This window comes from Heptranchias perlo, chromosome 20 (genome assembly GCF_035084215.1).
Source record: "Heptranchias perlo isolate sHepPer1 chromosome 20, sHepPer1.hap1, whole genome shotgun sequence".
Lineage (NCBI taxonomy): Eukaryota > Metazoa > Chordata > Chondrichthyes > Hexanchiformes > Hexanchidae > Heptranchias > Heptranchias perlo.
The window spans coordinates 29,477,276-29,493,179 of NC_090344.1; the positions used below are offsets into that span (position 1 = coordinate 29,477,276).

The window sequence follows — 15,904 nt, forward strand, 5'->3', positions numbered from 1 at the left end:
ATTTGCAGATCAACACTAACGTTACAAGATATATAAGAGGATGCAGCACTGATTGGCTTTCACCAGCTTCACACTGATTGCACAGATGGCTCCCATTTATTCCTAATGTAAATTGTAGCACACTCGCCTCTGAATCAGGAGGTCATAGGCACATGCCCCATTCTATAACTTGGACCCATAATCCAGGCTGACACTGCAGTGCAGTGCTGGGGGAGTGCGGCACTGTCGGAGGTACCGCCTTTTGGATCAGAAGTTAAACTGACGCCTCGCCCGCCTGTTCAGGTGGATGTAACAGATCCCCTGGCACTATTTGAAGAAGAGGGAAATGTTGGCCAACATTAATTCCTTAACCAGAACGACGATATGACAAAATAACTGTCATTTTTCTCAATACTGTTTACAGGACCTTGCTGTGCGCAAATATTCCACCGCATTAGCCTGTAAAATAAAAGTGACTGTACATTAGATATGTTTCATTGGTTGTGAAGCACATTGGGACATTTTGATGATAGGAAAAGCTCTATAAAAATGGCAATTCTTTATTTCTAATCCAATGTTGTTTCCTAAAGGCCGGACGTGTGCTCAAATTTACAGTGGGATATGTTTGTGTTCTTCTTCAGAGAGTGATGATGCAGATAGTACAAGAGCTGTGCAAGAGACCCGGGCTGAACAAGTGTGGCTTTGATATGCCGACCATCTACATCCCAGATCCAAATAGGGTAGGGCCGTCTTTTCTGAATGTTAATCAGAAATATACTGACCTAACAGACGCAACGGTCTATGAAGGTTAACCGTGTGTTTGCAATGTGCATGTTGGATAAGAAACTGGTTGCAATCTAGTAGGCAGAGGTAGGGGTAGATCCACATAAAGCCAGATCACAATTTCAGTCCTGCAGGGCACTATGTTGGTTGACTGCAGTAAACCAAATTCATAAATGATTTGAAAGAGAGACCTGATGGAGTGTTAACAAGGTTCCATATCACACATTTGCGCGTGGGAGTTGGGAATTTAAATCATTTTCCTTTAGTTGTTCTCTACATGGAGGTAGTGCTGCCTAGGTCGTATTCATTGTCCCTCCCAAGCTAACCTGAAAGGTGATGGTGGGCCATCTCTTTGATTCTTTGAAGTCTTGTGATACTGGTGCTCCCAAGATGGCTTCAGGTGAGCCATTACGGGATACTGACCCAATAATATGAAGGAATCGTGATATAGGTCCCTGTGAGCCTGATGTGTGACATGAACGGGAAATTGGAGGTGATGGAGTTCCCATGATTTTGCTGTGCTTGTCCTTCTTGGTGGTAGAGTTCGCAGAGGAGAAACGTGTTGATGAAGTTCCTCGTTGAGTTGCTGCAATACATCCTGCAGATCATACAGTAGCCGCATTGTGCCGAAAGTGGAGGGGTGGGTATTAGGTCGAATACAGGCCGATTGAGGGGTTGGGTCCCGTTGTCGCGGATATTCTTGATTTTGGATAAGTGTGGGGTGAGGCATTTGGGCCTGGGAAACTCTAGAGATGTGCATACAATGCAAGATTACGTGAACGGTTAAGAAGTTGGGAGGAAACGTGGGGATCGTAACTAATAAATCATTGAACGTCCAAAAGCAGTGTTGCAAGGACATTGTGAAGGTAAATAGAGATTTAGGTTATATTGCTACAACAGTGCAATATAGAACTAAGGACACTATACCGAGGCATTGATACCTGGAATATTGTGCCCAGTTTTTTTCGCCACACATGGTGAGGGATATCGAGGCCGGGAGAAGTTACAGAGGAGAGCGATAAAAGCAATGCCATTCTTGGGCTTCTTTTTTATTGGGGTAGGCTAGATAAGTTTGAGAGACTTTCATAAGAGGAATGTTAGCTCGGTATAGATACAACTGAGGGTATTAAAACGATGAAGAGATTCAATTCTGCTCAGTTGTATGGATAGTGAGTATAAAAAACGTCAGCAAAGTGTTCATTTTAGATATTCGGGCTCAGAGTTCTCAATCCCTGGAGTATTTACGGGGTCGTATTGATTGTTGTGGTCTCCTGGAGCTTTCCTCGATTACCTTAGAGGGTCAGAGAAGAATTTCACTGAGTTTTCCGAAATTGATATCAGTTCTTTTTCTGTGTTTTGCCTTTCCCAGGAGACTATGACTAGGAGGAGGTCGATATTGTCCGTTGGCTGCAATGTGTCTGTGGGGTGGGCTTTATCAATCTAAGGACCTTTAGACAACTTTTAGGTATATTCGTATGTGTATCCTAATTGAGAATGTCAAATAACTCCGCTTTTATTGAAAAGCCTAGGCGAGGGCACAAGGATTATACGGAGGTTGAAAAGAGCGGTAGAGCAGAATAAGGAATGGTCAAACATCGTCAAATTTGGGTTTGAAAAAACAGTGGATACTGGGACGAAAGGGATGGTCATGTCGGCCGGGAACCTTTGTATTCTGGCGTCCATAGAAAGATTGGGGTAATTTTAAATTTGAGCGTTAGTGTCGAACGGGCGATGTCTGATCGGCAGCTCGTTGCACAACTCTCCTGACTTTCCTTTCCATGGCAGCCATCCAATATCGAACCAATGTCGCCATTTTCACACAATTGCCAAAAGTTCAAATTACCCCCATTCAGTTAGAGTAGAAAACAATGCCATTAATCATCAGTTCAATACAGTCAGGAGGCAGGGAGCTCGCCGAATTATCAGTTCAATCATCAACGTGGATAAGAGAATGCTCAGAGTAGCTTTGGGTATGAGATGCCACTAAGGAATCAGTTGATTCTCTTATGTCCATTGGATTGGCAGCCAACACGTTGTGTGAATCAGATCCAAGAGGTGTGCACGACAATAGAAAAGGCCATAAACCAGAGAGTTCAGAACACGCTGAACCAGCTGGAGAAGGACTGCGAGCTGATCATCCACTCAAGCAGGTGCAAACTCGAAGAGAGCAGGTGAGGCTTTAGTGTGTGTTGTGTTCAGGACAATTGCAGTAAGACTGGGGAAACAATGATGGGGATAAACAACATTGTCAGGAACAGTTACAGAAAAATGATATTATAATTGAGGACGGCATGGGGTTCTTTATCATGTTCGGAAAGTTGGGTTTGTTTTCTTCAGAAAATATGATACTTCAAGGTGATTTAATCGAAGATTTCAAGTTTATGTGGGGAGGTGACAGAGATTATTGTGAACTGTTCATATACCAAGGCACACGAGGTAGAATCGGGGAATTAGGAGCAAGAAGAGCAATCGGATGACACTTTTTATCCAAAATGTATTGAGAACGTAACTCAGTTACCAAGGAAGAGAATTGAAGCATGGAGGACGTAAAACCTGGAGTCAGGTTTGAGTTATGTGTAAGTGGATGTACAAAGCTTTCAAAACAAAATTGGACTTTGAAGCATTAATAACTATGGAGGGATTGGATGTAAATGTTACGCGAGCATATCTGAGATTTGGACCGGACAGATTGCTGAATATTCCAGGTTTCGCCCCTGACTCATCCATCTACTGCTTAAATCTTCATCCGTGCTTTTCTTACCTCCAGGTTCGACGATTCGAACGCTCTCCTGGCCGGTCTCTGATCTTCCACAGTCTATGCACTTCAGCTCATGCAAAACGCTGCTGCCCATATCCTAACTCGTAACAAGTTCCGTTAACTCATTATACCTGTGCTCGCTCCCGGTCCAGCAATACTTCGATTTTAATATGAACATCCTCATGTTCAAATCCCTCCATCAACTCGCTCATCCTTATCTCTGTAACCTCGTTCAGCCCTATAACCCCCCGAGATCTCTGTGTTCCTCCTTCTGGCCCCTTTTTTTATTCGTTCATGGGATGTGGGCGTCGCTGGCGAGGCCGGCATTTATTGCCCATCCCTAATTGCCCTTGAGAAGGTGGTGGTGAGCCGCCTTCTTGAATCGCTGCAGTCCGTGTGGTGAAGGTTCTCCCACAGTGCTGTTAGGAAGGGAGTTCCAGGATTTTGACCGAGCGACGATGAAGGAACGGCGATGTATTTCCAAGTCGGGATGGTGTGTGACCTGGAGGGGAACGTCCAGGTGGTGTTGTTCCCATGTGCCTGCTGCTCTTGTCCTTCTAGGTAGTAGAGGTCGTGGGTTTGGGAGGTGCTGTCGAAGAAGCCTTGGCGAGTTGCTGCATCGCATCCTGTGGATGGTACACACTGCAGCCACGGTGCGCAGGTGGTGAAGGGAGTGAATGCTTCGGGTGGTGGATGGGGTGCCAATCAAGCGGGCTGCTTTGTCCTGGGTGGTGTCGAGCTTCTTGAGTGTTGTTGGAGCTGCACTCATCCAGGCAAGTGGAGAGTATTCCATCACACTCCTGACTTGTGCCTTGTTAATGGTGGAAAGGCTTTGGGGAGTGAGGAGGTGAGTCACTCTCCGCAGAATACCCAGCCTTTGGCATGCTCTTGTGGTCACAGTGTTTATGTGGCTGGTCCAGTTAAGTTTCTGGTCAATGGTGACCCCTGGGATGTTGATGGTGGGGGATTCAGCGATGGTAATGCCGTTGAATGTCAAGGGGACGTGGTTAGACTCTCTCTTGTTGGAGATGCTCATTGCCTGGCACTTTCCTGGCGTGAATGTTACTTGCCACTTTTGCGCATGTCCCACCTCCTTCGCCGCACCATTGTCGGCCGTGTCTTCAGCTGTGAAGATCCTAAGCTCTGGAATTCCCTCCCTAATCCTCGCCGCCTCTCCACCTCTCTCTTCCTTTAAGCCACTCCTTAAAAGCTACCACTTTTGATCAGCTATCCTAATATGTCCTTCTTTGTCTCGTTGCCAATTTTTGTCTGATTACGCTCCTGTGCCGCGCCCTGGGACATTTTACTGGGTTAAAGGCGCTATATGGTTAAAGTTTGAGAAATGGAGGGGGAAAGGTGGTGGTGAGGCAGTGCTAGCGAAGGATTCTGTAATAACGATAGAACGTAGTGATATCCTAGACGATGCAATGAGACAGAATTTAAGTGGATAAACTTAAGGAATATGAAGGGCTATGGTACAATTCTCGATGTGAACTACAAAACATTAAACCTATGAGATAGAGGGGGGAACAGCAACCAGTTCAGAGCGATAATGTAATAACAACCAGTCATTAATGTTGGGACGTTTTAGCAATCCCAAGGTAGACGGGAATAAACGTAATACACCTGGTCAAAGTTGAGAAAACTTCTTGGAACTGCAGCAACAGATCAATAAAAATGGATCTGTCCAAAACTACCTGAGCAAGAAAGTTGACAAAAGGGGAAATAGGTCAGCAGTGAGAATATTGAAATATGAGGTAGAGAGTTCAAATAAATACATTACTAAAAGGAGAAAGGAGTGCATCAAGATAGGGAGTAATTTTACCGTGAGCATTAGTGTAAACTGGTGAGTTTGTTTCGGCCGCCTGTTTTACGCCCCGCCCTATTTCCATTCCTATTGAAGTCAATCAGGAGAGATGGAAAACGGGCGGTCGCTTCGTTAGCCCCCATTTTGCACTATTGGCCAAAATTAAAATTATCCCCCATTAAAAGTCAACTGAAACTTAAAACAGAGACATCCAATAAAGTTTGGGCTAACGATATTAAAAATAAGGAATTAGAGAAAGGCTAGTGTGGGATTTTAAAGGGAGATTGGAAAGGCTAAAATGGAATATTACAAAAAGGATAGCAGATAATTGGAACGCAAATAGTAAGGGGTTTTATGTATATATAAAGTATAAACAAATAGTTAGAGAGGGTAGGACTGCTAAGGAATTAAGAATTCAGGGTGGGTGTGGCGTTGGATAATTTAAACTCTGGCGATGGCGTAAAATGAACGATATTGAATTAGCCGTCTATTAAACACCAGGAAGTCAATGAAAGGCAAAATCGCGCGGGGAATATAATGGGCGGAAAATTCGTTTCCACCTGTTTTGTATCCCTGCCCATGTCCAATTCCACTTCCATTGAGTGTAAATGAGATGAAGGTGTAGTATGGGCAGATGAACTCAGATATTAAGAAATGCTCCAGTTTCGGATCACTGGTGTTGATTTCTGGTGTCATGCGGTGCTAAGTGACCATTATTACAGTAATTTGGTGGAGGTTAGGAAGCTGTTTGCCGCCAGTTACTTAAGACAGTGATTGCAGCTTTCATTTCAGCGAACAAGCATCTAAGAACAGGTCAGCCTGGATCAAGCGAATGTTCTTCAGCTCCTTGGCATACCTCGTACCACTCTCACTGCTGACAAGTTTCATCATTTCCAACACATCAAGAGAAAGCCTCAACGATATTATGGGAGAGGACATGGCCAACATTTCGCAGATCTGGGCGGTATGGCTCTCTTTTAATATCCTGAGTATAAACAGTCAGAGTCCGTCAGTGCTAGCGGCCTATCTGTTTGATGGGACAGTGTGGAAGGTGCACTACCCTTTACCTGACCAGTGTTGTACCTGTCCTCTGACTGTTTGATGGGACAATATAGGAGCTTTACTTTATATCTAATATGTGCTGCACCTGTCCTCTCAGTATTTGATGGGACAGTGTGGAGGGAGTTTTACTCTCTATCTAACCCGTGCCGTAGATGCCCTTGGACTGTTTGATGGGACAGTGTGGAGGTCGCTTTACTCTGTACCTAACCGGTACTGTACCTACCCTGGGAGTGTTTGATGGGACAGTGTAGAGGGAGCTTAACTCTGAATTTAACGGTGCTGTACTTGCCCAGGGTGTGCTTGATAGGACAGTTTAGAGGGAGATTTACTCTATCTAACCCGTACTGTACCTGTCCTGGGACTTTTAGATGGCACACTGGAGATGGAGCTTTACTCTGTATGCAACCCGGTCAATATACTTTTTTTTTTCTTCTCTTCTGGCTAGTGGTGCGTATCTACAACCTGGAACTGGCTAACTGGGGACAGCTACCTTCTGGCCCTGATCCTGCTGATTGGATTCACGTTCGTTTCGCTGTTCCTTTCAAAATCCTACTCCAGGTAACATGAACATTATTCTTACTCCTGACTCCTGACAACTGTTACACACTTAGGAATGAGATTTCCACCCTGTGAGAAACATACCGTGTCACTCAAACATAAACTATGTAAGCTAGGAGAGAAAAACAGAAAGAGAGAGACAGGTATAGAATCAGAGACACTCAGAGAGAGATGGGGAGTCAGAGGCAGGGGTAGAAACAGAAAGACAGAAAATACACAGAGAAAGATAAAGAGATCTATTTAAAGAGACCGAAGGAGACAGAGACATCCTTCATGACCTCTCAACATCTGAACAAAAAGGTTAAGTCTGAACACTTTCTAGTCTCATTTGCCGTACTCACCCCTGATCCACTGTCAACATTCCCATTCTCACCATCCATCCATGAGGAAAAATAAACTCTTGCCTAGTTTCCTCACAAACTTCCTGACAATTTTCCGACTCCCTCGCCTTTAGATTAACATCTCCCCTCCCCAAATTCTGCCTTGCTCCGTACATCAGTTGTTCTCACAAGTCGAACCTTCGCTCCTCATGCCACAGAGGGGCAGATTTCTGTGTATCCTTGCAAACAACTCGGCCACTCATCACTTTTCAGATATGGCCTCTAGATACACTGTACAGTTCATATGTAACTCCATATACACTGTACAGATTATGGGTAACTCTATGTACACTTTCCAGTTGATGGGTAAATCTATTTACACTCTACAGTTCCTGGGTAACTCTATACACATTGTACACTTTATGGGTAAATCTATAAACACTACTCCTTTGGCTAACTCTGTACATTGTGCACTTAAGGGGTAACTCTATACGTACTGTACAGTTTATGGGTAACTCTATACATACTGTAGAGTTTATGGGTAACTATATATACATTGTACTATTGATGGGTTACTCTACATACACGATACAGTTTATGGGTAACTCTATATGTATTGTACTGTTCATGGGTAACTTTATAAACACTGTACCGTTTATGGGTATATCTATATATACTCTGTACAGTTGATGGGCAACTCTACATACACTGTACAGTTTATGGGTAAGCTTATGATATATTCATTGTGAAGTTCAGAGATCACTCCCAGGTATATATATTTTACAGTTTAAGGTTGCTTCTAAGTAAATACATTGCAGCGTTTGGAGATTATATTATGGCATAACTGTATACAGTTTAATGCTCAGTATAAGAATTTACATTGTACGCTTTATGGATCACTCTACCATATGTACATTGGACAGGTTAAGATTCACAGTGCGGTAAAACATTCTACATTTTAAGTGTCGTTTTATGTAAATGCAAAACACAGTTTAAGGATCACTCAAAGGTATATATATTTAAGGTTTAAGGGTCACTGTAAGTATAAGAGACTGTTAGCTAAGATAGAAGCTCATGGAATCGAGGGAAAAGTACGGACTTGGTTAGGAAGTTGGCTGAGCGAAAGGACACAGAGAGTAGGGATAATGGGAAGGTACTCACATTGGCAGGATGTAACTAGTGGAGTCCCGCAGGGATCTATCTTGGGGCTAAAATTATTCACAATATTTATTAACGACTTAGATTAAGGCATAGAAAGTCTCATATTTAAGTTTGCCGATGACACAAAGATTGGTGGCATTGTAAGCAGTGTAGATGAAAACATAAAATTACAAAGCGATATTGATAGATTAGGTGAATGGGCAAAACTGTGGCAAATGGAATTCAGTGTCGACAAATATGAGGTCATCCACTTTGGATCAAAAAAGTATAGAACAGGGTACTTTCTAAATGGTAAAAAGTTAAAAACAGTGGATGTCCAAAGGGACTTCGGGGTCGTGTACATAGATCATTGAAGTGTCATGAACAGGTGCAGAAAATAATCAAGAAGGCTAATGGAATGCTGGCCTTTATATCTGGAGGACTAGAGTACAAGGGGGCAGAAGTTATGCTGCAGCTATACAAAACCCTGGTTAGACCGCACCTGGAGTACTGTGAGCAATTCTGGGCACCGCACCTTCGGAAGGACATATTGGCCTTGGAGGGAGTGCAGCGTAGGTTTACTAGAATGATACCCGGACTTCAAGGGTTAAGTTACGAGGAGAGATTACACAAATTGTGGTTGTATTCTCTGGAGTTTCGAATGTTAAGGGGTGATCTGATCGAAGTTTATAAGATATTAAGGGGAACAGATAGGGTGGATAGAGAGAAACTATTTCCGCTGGTTGGGGATTCTAGGAGTAGGGGGCACAGTCTAAAAATTAGAGCCAGACCTTTCAGGAGCGAGATTAGAAAACATTTCTACACACAATGATACTAGCTCAATTGCTAAATTTAAATGTGAGATGGATCGCTTTTTGGCAACCAAAGGTATTGAGGGATATGGGCCAAAGGCAGGTATATGGAGTTAGATCACAGATCAGCCATGATCTTATCAAATGGCGGAGCAAGCACGAGGGTTTGAATGGCCTACTCCTGTTCCTATGTTCCTATGTACATTATACATTTTATTGGTCACTCTAAATATACATATTGTTGATTTTTAGAGGACAGTTATCATAAACCGAACAGTTTTATGGGCCTCACGTGAAAGGAAAGCCTTTATACTCAGCCAATGTGGTTCCGTTGGAAATAACCTCAGCTCCAAACCAGATGGCCTTTGTTGAAGTCCCATTGCTCAAGCCCATAATCTCAGCTGAGAAATTCGGGCCTTCAGTGAGAACCATCTACCTGTCCCAGTGGATTCAGGTGGACGTTGAAGACCCCATGACCCTATTTTTTTTTTTTTTTTATTCGTTCACGGGATGTGGGCGTCGCTGGCAAGGCCGGCATTTATTGCCCATCCCTAGTTGCCCTCGAGAAGGTGGTGGAGAGCCGCCTTCTTGAACCGCTGCAGTCCGTGTGGTGACGGTTCTCCAACAGTGCTGTTAGGAAGGGATTTCCAAGATTTTGACCCAGCGACAATGAAGGAACGGCGATATATTTCCAAGTCGGGATGGTGTGTGACTTGGAGGGGAACGTGCAGGTGGTGTTGTTCCCATGCGCCTGCTGCCCTTGTCCTTCTAGGTGGTAGAGGTCGCGGGTTTGGGAGGTGCTGTCGAAGAAGCCTTGGCGAGATGACCAGCGGATTCTCCCGTCATTGCCAACATTGCACAGTCACCCAACACCACTGCAAACATACCAATTGTCGATTGTTATTTCTGGGATCTAATCACAAAAAAAATCTCACTTCTAATGTTCTGCCGAGAGATGGGATGTAAATGCAAGTATTTGCTTAAGGTGATTACACAAGATTATGAGACACAATATACCTCTGATGTTTTCTTAGGAAGAATTCTGTAGTTGCAGTTTGCACATGTAAAAAAAAGGTAGTTTACAATTGAGGAGAAATGGAAACTGCTCTTCCACAAATTGCATCTTGGGCTCTGCTGAATTGTTGTCTCTATTTTTCAGCACCAAAACTACCCTATCGAGGAAGGATAAAAAGAAACTAGAGGCAAAACTTGATTACGTCCAACGTGTTGTGGTTCAGAAAAAGGTAAAATTCATCTGTCTCCCCGCCCGTTAACTGATTTTAAAACTCGATCAGCGTTCATTTGTACATCTACATTTGCATTGCATTGGCCTTTGCAGGTCCTGTATTTACCTTCTGTATGTACATCTCTGTATCTCGACAATGATTGCAACTAGGCAGTCCAGTGTTTGATATAAATTCACTACTGGATCTCCTTTATTAAAACGGAGGGCTCTCTTTTCCCTGTTGCAGACACAGCTCTATGAGATGTATCTCCATCAGTGCGTCTCCGAACAGGACATGAGCTAAAACTGATCAGCAGTAGAACTTTGGAAAGAGCCTCCCTTGAGATAATAATATGGTGAGATTTCTAACGCTGCGTTTCCGTGACAACCTGTGACTAATTAAGCTTCCAGCAGGACTGAAGCAGCTACTTGCAGCTGCCTAGGACAACCTATGGAGCAAGTTCCCACATATCTACCTATCTGTTGTATGTGTTACACCCAGCCTTCCCTTAGTGTGCTTCTAATGCTCCATCCGACACACTCTTCCTCCTCCCTGTATCCCCATTGCTTTGGACTCATGAATCGTCGTACTGTCTCCAAGTTCTAATTCATTGGTCTCAGATACTGAAAACTGTGGGACTCTTTACCGCGTTCGCTCTGACCGATATAAAGCAAGACACTACACAGCTATCAAAAGGTGAGAAAATGAGACCATGAATCAAGGTGTAGTAATTGGATGAGGCCAAAGTTTTATTTTACATATATAGATTGTTGGAGGCAGGGATTGAGAAATGTCATCTCAGGATCCTCAGCAGATTACTTGGGCCTTGTGTTGCAAAACCCCCGTATCGACAGCTAAGCACATGTTTCAGTCACGTAATCTCAAACCCTGGGAATCATTCATCTCGGATTCCCTGGTCATTGTCCACACATTAATGTGGACCATTTGTTTTGTTGGTTCTGAAAGGAAGATCATTATTCTGATTAATTATAATTTCTCATTCAGTCGCCTAAACTCGCTGAATTAAATCAGGAGTCAAACAGTCTTTCTGAGGAAGTATAATGATGAGATGTGCTTTTAACTGTGGCAAATTGAATTCAATGTACACAAATGTGAGATCATCCACTTTAGATCAAAAAAGAATAGAACAGGGTACTTTCTAAATGGTAAAAAGTTAAAAACAGTGGATGTCCAAAGGGACTTGGGGTTCAGGTACATAGATCATTGAAGTGTCATGAACAGGTGCAGAAAATAATCAAGAAGGCTAATGGAATGCTGGCCTTTATATCTAAAGGACTGGAGTATAAGGGGGCACAAGTTATGGTGCAGCTATACAAAACCCTGGTTAGACCGCACCTGGAGTAATGTGAGCAGTTCTGGGCACCGCACCTTTGGAAGGACATATTGGCTTTGGAGGGAGTGCACCGTAGGTTTACTAGAATGATACCTGGACTTCAAGGGTTAAGTTACGAGGAGAGATTACACAAATTGTGGTTGTATTCTCTGGAGTTTCGAATGTTAAGGGGTGATCTGATCGAAGTTTATAAGATATTAAGGGGAACAGATAGGGTGGATGGAGAGAAACTATTTCCGCTGGTTGGGGATTCTAGGAGCAGGGGGCACAGTCTAAAAATTAGAGCCAGGCCTTTCAGGAGCGAGATTAGAAAACATTTCTACACCCAAAGGGTGGTTTAAGTTTGGAACTCTCTTCCACAATCGGCAATTGATACCAGCTCAATTGCTAAATTTAAATCTGAGATCGATAGCTTTTTGGCAACCAAATGTATTAAGGGATATGGGCCAAAGGCAGGTATATGGAGTTAGATCACAGATCAGCCATGATCTTCTCAAATGGCGGAGCAGGCACGAGGGGCTGAATGGCCTACTCCTGTTCCTATGTTCCCATGTTGCCAGATAATAACACCTGCACCACATGTATTCAGACATGAAGAGGCGCCTATTTCCAAAAAAAATGCATTTTATAACTGCGTGCTGCTTAGTTCTGGTAACAAAGTGTGGTTAGTTCCGGTAACAGTTTGGTTCGGTTCTGATAAGAGTATGACACAGTTCTGGGGAAAAAAAACTAATGCTATATTCTGGAAACAAAGCGTGGTTAGTGCAAGTAACAGAATACAGTTCGATTCTCTTCACAGTGCAGCGTAGTTCTTTAATAGTGGATGGCTCAGGTCTGGTAAGACGGCTGCAACTCGCCGCAGGTAATAGAATATGATTCAATTCTGGTGATAGTGTTTGGTTTACTTCTGGTAATAGCGTGGCTCAATTCTGCAACAAACTACAGTACAGTTCTGTAACAGAGAGCAGTTTTGGTTACAAAATGCAGTTTAGTTTCTATTATTCATGGTGATAACATAGGAACATAGGAATTGCTGGACGAAAAAAAGACCAAAGTCCATCTAGTTCGTCTTCTGCCATCCTGGTCGCCGTATCATACATTGATAATGGAGTTGTTTACGAATCATGGCAATCATTCTCTATCAATGAGTTTACAACAGACCCAGACATGAGGCGAGGAAAACCCCAGCGGTGAAAAACATTGGGAACCATCGGTCGAACGTCACCTCTCCCTCCCAAGCATGCTACACTTACCACATGTCCTGTCTCAAAAAATTCATATACTCTATCCCGAAATATTATTTTTCTGTATAACGACTTGCCTTAGGCATGATAAATGGCAGAGGGTTTACTCTCATTTTTCAGAACCAAGGGTCTGCCCAGTCTTAAACGTGCAATGCTTCTGCCTCTGGGTGTGGAGATAGAGGATCAGCAATGATTGGTGTCTGGCCACCAGCAGTGCAAATGTACATCCCACTAGAATGGATGCAAACTACAGTGAGCTTACTGAGTTTTACAATGATTCACAGTCATTTCAGAACTCGGTTAGAACAGTTTCCATTTCGAAGGTGATGGGACAATGGGAGCGCCATTTAATTCAATCCTCACACCGAATATAGTTCTCCATTTAGCAGTCAATGAAGTTTGATTTTCATTATATTATATGTAAGTGCCTGATTTTTGCAGGAATATATTATTAACAGATCAGATGATGAAGGCGACTGCAAACTCAGCCACGTGAACTCTAAACTCTTGGCTCTGTTCCACCGCTGTGCTGAATTAATTGATCTCAGCCATGGATGGGAGCAGGGACTGATGCTATTGGCCTTGGAGTTCAAAACTGTGGAGAATTGCCCAGGAGTTCATGTTGCTCACGGGTATCCGATGATTGCCGCTAGGTGTATTTCGGGTAACGAGAGGATCAGATCAAATGATGTTGACACTAATTGCCTGAAATCTCACCCCGAGAATGGGCAGTTGGGAGGGCAACCTGTCAAGAGGGTAGGACAAAACTGGTCACAAACTTCAAGGGAATCTGTTTAATCTCCTATATTTAACTACTTTATACTGCGGTCGGTGAGTGTATGGAATGGAGGGCGGCAGGTGGGCGCTTTATGAACAAATTCAACAGTTGGATAAATCTCTGGGTAGAAATTGAATACAGGAGAATGATGGGTGAGGAGGGAGATGGGATTTTACAGACACAATTTCCCATCAGATGGGACCACATGGGGTTATTTACTGACCTGTACCATTCAATGCTCCTGCGGGGAATAATCTGTCCACAGCAAAATGAAAAAGGATGCAGCAGGTGAGGAGATCACAAAGAAATGGAGAAGCGGGAAGCTAACAGAAAGGAGAGAGGCGGGAGCGAAAGGAGAGGGGCGGGGAGCTAACAGAGAGGAGAGGGGCAGCGAGATAACGGAGCGAAGAGGGGCAGGGAGATAATAGAGAGGAGTGGGGCGGGGAATAACAGAGAGGAGAGGGGCGGGGAGCTAACAAAGAGGAGAGGGGCGGGTAGCTAACAGAGAGGAGAGGGGCAGGGAGATAACAGAGAGGAGAGGGGCGAGGAGATAACAGAGAGGAGAGGGGCAGGGAGATAAGAGAGGGGAGAGGGGCGGGGAGCTAACAGGGAGGAGAGGGGCGGGGAGATAACTGAGAGTAGAGGTGCGTGGAGCTGGCAAAGAATGTGGGGTACTCGGGGAGCTAGCAGAGAATGCGGGGACTGGGAGCTGGCAGGAAACGAAAGGGGTCCAGTGAGATTGAAGGGAACCGGGGAGCTGGTAGACAATGAGCGGAACTCGGGGATGTGACAGTGAATAAGGGGGTATCAGGGAGCTGGCAAAAAATAAGGGAGACCATGGTAGCTAGTGGAGAATTAGGTGGATTCGGGGAGTTGGAAGAGAATAAGTCGGCATGGGGGTAGGGTGGAGGGACCTGGCAGAGAATGAGAGGGAGTCGCGGAGCAGGCAAAGTTAATGAGGATTTGGGGAAGAGGACTGGTAAAAATTGATAGCACGGGTTGGGGGAGGGTTAGAGAGTTTGTAGCAGGAGATTCGAGAACTGTCCCCGTGGATTGAAATATAGCAAATGTAGCCTTGCTTTCAAGAAAGAGGGGAGAGAGAAAATAGAGAACTATAGGCCAGTTAGCCTGACATCGGTGGTAGGAAAAATACTAGAATCCATTATTAAAGGCGGAGTAACAGGGCACTTAGAAAATCATAATATGATTACGCAGAGTCAACGCGGTTTTATGAAAGGGGAATCGTGTTTGACATATCTATTAGTTTTTTGACGGTGTAACTACTCGGGTTGGTAAGGGGAACCAGTGGATTTCGATTTTCAAAATGCATTTGATCAGGTGCTACACAAGAGGCTGTTACACAAGATTAAGGCTCATGGGATTCAGGGTACTATATTAGCATGGATTGAGGATTGGTTAACGGAGAGAAAACAGAGCGTGTAAACAAACGGGTCATTTTCGGGTTGGCAGGCTGTAACCAGTGGGGTGCCGCAAGGAACAATGCTTGGTCCTCAGCTGTTTACAATCTATATTAATGACTTAGATGAGGGGACCGAGCGTAATGTATCCAAGTTTGCTGACGATACAAATCTAGGTGAGAAAGTAAGCTATGAGGAAGATGCAATGGGTTTGCAGAAGCACATAGACAGGTTAAGTGAGTGGGCAAGGTGGTAGATGGAGTATAATGTGGGGAAATGTGAAATTATCCATTTTGGTAGGAAGAATACAAAAACAGAAGATTTGTTAAAAGGCGAGAGACTAAGAAATGTTGGTAGTCAGAGGGATTTGGGTGTTCTTGTCGACGAATCACAGAAAATTAACATGCAGGCACAGCAAGCAATTAGGAAAGCAAATTGTATTTTATTGCAAGGCGTTTGGAGTATAATAATAAGGGGGTCTTGCTGCAATTATATAGGACTCTGGTGAGACGAAACCTGGAGTACTGTGTACAGTTTTGGTATCTTTCCCTAAGGAAGCATGTACTTGCCTTAGAGGGGGTGCAACGAAGGTTCACCAGATTGATTCCTGGTTGTCCTGTGAGGAGAGATTGAGAAGAATGGTCCAATATTCTCTGGAATTTAGA

At 43.9% G+C, this 15,904-nt stretch overlaps 1 protein-coding gene across 3 annotated transcripts in view; it reads left to right on the forward strand.

The window, feature by feature from the left end:
- The window catches only part of LOC137336102 (uncharacterized), a 34,614-nt gene extending 23,517 nt beyond the window's left edge, over nucleotides 1-11,097 (forward strand). The window contains exons 7-12 of one of the 3 annotated variants that reach the window (XM_068001590.1): nucleotides 570-719; nucleotides 2,788-2,933; nucleotides 6,108-6,291; nucleotides 6,835-6,947; nucleotides 10,379-10,463; nucleotides 10,692-11,097. In XM_068001590.1, coding sequence (XP_067857691.1) covers nucleotides 570-719; nucleotides 2,788-2,933; nucleotides 6,108-6,291; nucleotides 6,835-6,947; nucleotides 10,379-10,463; nucleotides 10,692-10,748 — 735 coding nt within the window. In that variant the 3' untranslated portion in view covers nucleotides 10,749-11,097. The remainder of the gene's footprint in view (nucleotides 1-569; nucleotides 720-2,787; nucleotides 2,934-6,107; nucleotides 6,292-6,834; nucleotides 6,948-10,378; nucleotides 10,464-10,691) is intronic. The other 2 variants (XM_068001591.1, XM_068001592.1) reach the window with 2 other exon arrangements.
- Nucleotides 11,098-15,904: the final 4,807 nt, after the last annotated feature.